General features: G+C 31.9%; 2 protein-coding genes across 4 annotated transcripts; both read left to right on the top strand.

Annotated features, from left to right (window-relative positions):
- Positions 1-781: 781 nt before the first annotated feature.
- Positions 782-1,741, top strand: LOC108473203 (uncharacterized). Its single transcript, XM_017774738.2, has 2 exons — positions 782-944; positions 1,219-1,741. The coding sequence occupies exons 1-2, from the start codon at positions 871-873 to the stop codon at positions 1,484-1,486; spliced, it is 342 nt and encodes a 113-aa protein (XP_017630227.1). The 5' UTR covers positions 782-870; the 3' UTR covers positions 1,487-1,741.
- A 722-nt stretch (positions 1,742-2,463) lies between these two features.
- Positions 2,464-5,175, top strand: LOC108470946 (uncharacterized). 3 transcript variants are annotated; one of them, XM_017772478.2, is made up of 3 exons: positions 2,464-2,860; positions 2,983-3,198; positions 4,842-5,175. In XM_017772478.2, exons 1-3 carry the CDS (start codon positions 2,609-2,611, stop codon positions 4,899-4,901), a joined length of 528 nt encoding a protein of 175 aa, XP_017627967.1. In that variant the 5' UTR covers positions 2,464-2,608; the 3' UTR covers positions 4,902-5,175. The 3 variants fall into 3 exon arrangements, with proteins under 3 accessions (XP_017627967.1, XP_017627966.1, XP_017627969.1); XM_017772477.2 differs by having other exon boundaries at positions 4,839-5,175; XM_017772480.2 differs by lacking the exon at positions 4,842-5,175 and adding an exon at positions 3,763-4,339.
- Positions 5,176-5,798: the final 623 nt, after the last annotated feature.

Genomic DNA, 5,798 nt, shown 5'->3' with positions numbered 1-5,798 from the left:
AATTAATAATAACGCATGAAATATGTACTATATTAAAATAAAAAATAGATTAAAATTATTTATTACAGTATTTTTATCAATTTTGAGTTGGTATCGAGTTAACTTGTAATACTAATTTAATCAAATATATTAATATATATAAAATTGATGAAGGTAATAAAATGTGTATAATAAAAATTGAAATATATAAAAATATCAAATTAAAATTTTAGTTGAGTGTTAAATTAAAAATTTTACAAATATAATTGGTTTGGACTCAAATTTTATCATATACTAATTTTTATTTATTTATTTAAATAAAAATTAAATTATCCTCAAATAATATAATTTATTTTAATTAAAAATATTTGTATAATTAAAAACACTTATTACTGGCCATTTGCTTTACAAGATGCTCAATGCTAAAAGGTTCGTATTCCTATTTGATTTTTCTGCTTTCTTTTTCACTTTTGTGTAATACTTTAAATATTCAAAAAGAGATAACTTTACATGCTGGCATATTGATCGATCCACTCCTTTAAGCTTATATATATGGGAAAAAAGTAGTATTTGCATAATATCTTTTAAATGAAAAGGTTTAATTAATAATAGCTACCTAAACTATTAGATTTATTTGAGTTAAGTACCTAAATTATTTTTTTATGATACTAAACTTTAATTCCGATATAGAAATTGATACCTGCTGTTAGTGCCCTCAGTAAAAAAAAATGTCAACAATAAAATTTCACTAAGTCATCGTCTTATTAAAATATAATTAAATAAAATAAAAATAAATGACCTTTCCCTTCCCCGTCCACCGCCCCCTCTCTCTCCCCCTCCACTCACCGTCCCTCTCTCTCCATCTTCAAATTCCAGTTTGACTTTTCAGCAATGCTGGCCGCAAAACCAGATGGAAGTTGCAGCCCTTCTTTCTTTCCAATGAATTCCAGCCCCTTAACATTCTGGTAAGGGAATTTTACAGAAATGAAATCAATTCACCGTAACAATCTTGTTGCATTGCTCTCAGGCTGCCGATGCTTGGCAGTGTGTTGGTATTAGCACAAATTTCCAATCGGTGCATGAACTTCTTGTGTATTATATTTCAAATGCTGGTCTTGCACATCAGAATCGGGTTTTGCTTATAGCTTGGAGTTTATGGTTCCATTGAAACCTTCTTTGCTGGAAATCTGTTGACGAGTCTCCTAATCGAATTGTTCTTTTTCTGATGGTTATTTGCAGGATTGGAACGATGCTTGGGAAAGTTTCAAACAGCTGCAGGTACTTCAAATGGCTGGGAAAGACCACCGGAAGGTTGGATGAAATGCAATGTGGATGGGGCTTTGGGATTCTTGTTTGTGACCCCTCTGGCCATTTTGTCAAAGGCTTGTCTGGATCGTTGGGGGTCGGGATGGAACAGAAACTTATTAAAATCATGTCGATAAGAGAGGCTTTGTCTTCGCTGCATGAATCGATTGCCAGGAGGCTGTCCATGCTAGTACTAAACTGAAGCAAGACATCTCCTAGTTTGGCACCATTGTTCACGACTATTTACGTTTGAAATCTCAATTTCAACTAATATCCTTCCGTGCTAATAGAGCAGCTCACTATCATCAGCATTTCGTTCTAGGTTGGAATGATTTTCCTTCTTTTCTTTAAGCTATTTTGGTTTTGTATTTTGCCACTAATAATTTCAATGTCTCTAGCATTAGTCTGTTGGGTTGGGATAGATTTCTCCCTTAATTGCCTCTTAGAACATTATTGTTGTTTTATTTTATTTTATTTTATTTCGTTAATGAAAAATAAAAGTTTAATTGTTCAACATGATTTAAAATTAATATTTGTACTAAAAAAGTTAATTCTAAACCTCCAATCTTTTTTTTACCTCCCGCTAACTCAAATTCTTACAAATAATTTCGTAAATTTTAAATTTTCAATTTTAACTAAACTTTAAATTTATTAAATTAATTTATGTTATTTTTAAAATTTAATGCAGTAAATATATTATTATATGCATAATATCATTTTAATTAATGAATTTAACGGGTACTATTTAAGTTAAAATGAAAATTTCAAAATTTGAAAAGTATAAAATTAAAAATGATTAAATTGAAAATTAGAGACTAAATTCACAATTTTAGCATAGTAAGTAACTAATAGCAGAATCTAACCTAGCTGTTACCAATTGGATTAGGATTGAAATATCAATTTCAATATTCAAGAAAGACAAAGATTAAGAAGAGTATAAGGATTAGATCTGCAACTTACTCATAGTATAAGGACTAGTAGCAGAATTTGTCCTTAAAATGAAATGCGATCTCAAAGTGAGAGACGGCGCCGTGTGGAGTCGGTGGGTTATATGAAAATGAAATTGACAAGAACACTGGCAAAACGGTCAAATCTATTATCAGATTCACATCAACGGTCAATATCGTCCACAAATTAATCAAGTGTGGTGGCCCGCATAGAATGACATTTACATACAATTACTAATTCAGTCCTTTTCTCTCAAAACGGCAAATGGATCAAAATTAAAACGGCAAATCAAAGATCAGTTCCCTTTGTCGGTTTCCTTCCAAATCCAAGTCCACACCATTTCTACTAAACAAAGAACGCAAGAAGAAAAAAAGAAATGAAGAATGACGATACTCTGCCGACGACAACTGCAACGACAACAACGGCGTTAGCGAATGTGAAGAAGGAAAGCTCAGATTCGAGTTTATTTGGTAAAGGTCGTTACAAGTTCTGGGCTTTAGCGGCGATTTTGTTATTGGCATTCTGGTCGATGTTCACCGGCACCGTTACTCTGCGGTGGTCAGCCGGTAACCTCAACCGTTTTTCAGATGATTTTGATAGCCATATTCACGACGATCTAGACGTTCTCGTATGTTCCCCACAAATTTTCTCTTCTTTTTTTTTCTTTTTCTAATTCTGCTTTTGCCTGAAGTTCTGTTCTCACTTCTCGCTACTCAATTATTTTCTTTTTCTTGTTTCATTTTCGGTTAGGAAATGGAGGAGAGAGAGAAGGTGGTGAAGCACATGTGGGATGTGTACACTAACAGCCGTCGGATTAGATTACCTAGGTTTTGGCAAGAGGCATTTGAGGCTGCCTACGAGGAGTTGACCAGTGATGTGCCTGGGGTTAGAGAGGATGCAGTTAGTGAGATCGCTAAGATGTCCATACGCTCCGTGGATCTTGATCCTCTTCCAGTCCAACCAACGGTGAGGATTTAGGTTTCTTCTCATTGTTAGTTATGCTTATCTTCGTGTGATCTAGAATAATTCTTGCATTTCAGCATTTGATTAAACACATGCTTTGCTTAACGTGCGATTGTTCAGTAAACTTTTTACATGTAGATGAACAAAAGCAACTAGCTTTTTCTTTAATTGCTTCTGGGGTTTTATACGTAGTTTACATTTCATTCAAGTATAATTTCTGCTCTTGATCCTTTTATGAAACTTCATCTTCCTTTTGGGGAATTTGCATTAAGTGGGTGGGATCTAGAAGTTGGATACACATAGCACCCTAGCAGGAGCTATAAAATTTTGTTGCTAATCTTCTATAGTCATTGTTTTCATGGTATGCCATTCTAGCTAAGTTGTTCTTCTAGCTTTATCGATTCTTTTATGGATTAAGAAATATCAAGTTTTCTTTTTTTGTAATTCACACTAGAGACTAGTCCTTGACGATTGCTAGCAACCTGTCTGCCTCTTTTGGTGGGAAATCAGTTCTTAGTTCTGCCAAAGCTAAAGATAATCTTAATCTGGATGATTTTTCCCTTCTAGAGTTTGAGGTCCAATTAAGTGGCATTTGTCAAGGTGGTGCAAGGACTTTGGTATATTTCAGAACATGCAAGGGGATGGAAACTTAAGGTTTGATGGTTAAAGTTTTTATATTATGGAATTCTTTGGTACATATGGCCAAAATGAATAAGGGATTAGGTCAATTGATTGACATCAGAGCTTGGTAAAGTTTCTACTTGAAATAGGTAGGTTTGTGCCTCTCAACCTCTTTGTCAGTTGCAGCATATCTGAATTTGACATGAATTTGCAGCTGTAAACACCCTTTGTTTGCTGTATGTAGTGTGTTTGTAAGGAAACAAATGAACAATGAGCTGAGGCAAACTCTCTTTTCTTACTATGGATTTCTTCTCCCCTTATTTATTGGTGTTCTACGAGTTCCAGTGATTTGATATTGTTGACTTCCTCTTCATGCTGGGATCTATACTGAATAACATAACCATGTTATATGCTCTTGTACTTGGAGCACGGTTGCAGCATGTTTAGTCTCATGATAATTTCTGTTTTCCTGTCTTTTAATGATTGTCTCAATTGGAATGTCGTGATAATGGGGTTACTTTTACTCTGAGATATCCTTTAATTGAATTAGCCGAAGTGTCATTTGATTTTATTTATCTGTTTGGGATTTCACTGTTTTACTTAAGGAAGCACATCTAACCAATTAGTTTTTGTCATTCTTTCAGTTATTCTTCCTGTTGTTTTCACTTTAATTTGATGAACCATGGGGATACTGCACAACCTGTTTATCCAATAGGTTATATAGTCATTATGTGATCATGGTTGGATGGTATTGACTACTCATGACTAAACTTTTACACCCTTCAATGTCTCAACGAACAGTCTTATAGTAGAAAACTTTGTTACCTATAATGATTCAGAGGTAAAATATCATTCAAAATTTAAAGGTAGGTGCGAAAAATTACAGTTAGAAACCAATTGAATGAATTAAATTAAAGAAATAGTAAAGTTGTTTATGTGATGCTGTTTCCATTTGTTAGCTCAGTGGATGGAATTTGATTGACTTCAGCTTTGCGTTGTTACAATTTTAATGTTTTTGGCAGAAGGGTGTAAAACGAGCAGAGAAAGGTAGATTGAAGTTGATTTCAAGTGGAAATAGTGAATAATGTGAGGCTTCAAATCTTTATTACTACTTTTGTTTGTGTTCTCATTTTGGTGATATGCTGCCGAAGTTTAAGAGAGCAAATAGTGTGGTCTGGTCTGGTCTGATGGTTACACATTTTTCTCACAGAAACAAACTATGTATTTGTTTAGTTAGGTTCTCTATTCTTTTGAAAATTTTGCACTCAATCCTTTGAATTGGGATGTAACTACAACAGTAACAACACCCTACGAAGCTATAAATATTTTGAACAGATTTTTATTACATCATCATAATAATTGTTATTTTTAGCATAAAATTAAATTGATCTTACAATTTTTTTAACCTTTTATATGATTTATATTTATTAATTTTGGTTGTATCTTATCTATTTTTCATGTAAATTATGAATGCCTGTTTTTTGAATAAATAAAAATGATTCATTCCTTTTTATATAAAATTTTTATATTAAAACCTCTTTTCAAGCTGTTTTTCTTATAAAATACTTTTATTTTATAGTATTTTTTAGGGTATTCTAATACCGTAGTTTTATAATTTTCAACACTTATATTTTATTATTTAACCAAAACTTCATTTATTTTTGTATTTTTTAAAGCCTCATTTGATATTTATATAAATTTTTATAACTATATTTATTACCTAATTTTGTTTTTCACGTTATATACTAATGTGACGGAACAACATGGATTTAGTCACATAATTAAAAACTAGACTATGGTACATTGAGTGAAAAATAAAATCATATGACAAATATCTTTATAAAAGCAAATGAAGAAGAATAAGTTGAAATGGTAAAATGATCTTAAATAAGATCAAATTTTTTTATATGTGTATTATATATATATATATATATATATATAAATATCAGTTAAATTAGTTAAACATGTCGAAAAAAAGTTAA

The sequence above is a fragment of the Gossypium arboreum genome, chromosome 11 (assembly GCF_025698485.1).
Source record: "Gossypium arboreum isolate Shixiya-1 chromosome 11, ASM2569848v2, whole genome shotgun sequence".
Lineage (NCBI taxonomy): Eukaryota > Viridiplantae > Streptophyta > Magnoliopsida > Malvales > Malvaceae > Gossypium > Gossypium arboreum.
The sequence above is the reverse complement of the archived record's forward strand: the minus strand, read 5'-3'. Positions and strand labels throughout refer to the sequence as shown.

What these genes read in the sequence shown, in the direction of transcription:
- LOC108470946 (XM_017772477.2), top strand. Translation starts at nt 2,609, where the DNA reads ATGAAGAATGACGATACTCTGCCGACGACAACTGCAACGACAACAACG. An exon ending in ACGACGATCTAGACGTTCTC is followed by an intron (nt 2,861 to 2,982) that starts GTATGTTCCCCA and finishes ATTTTCGGTTAG; the next exon opens with GAAATGGAGGAGAGAGAGAA. An exon ending in CTCTTCCAGTCCAACCAACG is followed by an intron (nt 3,199 to 4,838) that starts GTGAGGATTTAG and finishes TGTTTTTGGCAG; the next exon opens with AAGGGTGTAAAACGAGCAGA.
- LOC108473203 (XM_017774738.2), top strand. Translation starts at nt 871, where the DNA reads ATGCTGGCCGCAAAACCAGATGGAAGTTGCAGCCCTTCTTTCTTTCCA. An exon ending in TCCAGCCCCTTAACATTCTG is followed by an intron (nt 945 to 1,218) that starts GTAAGGGAATTT and finishes GGTTATTTGCAG; the next exon opens with GATTGGAACGATGCTTGGGA.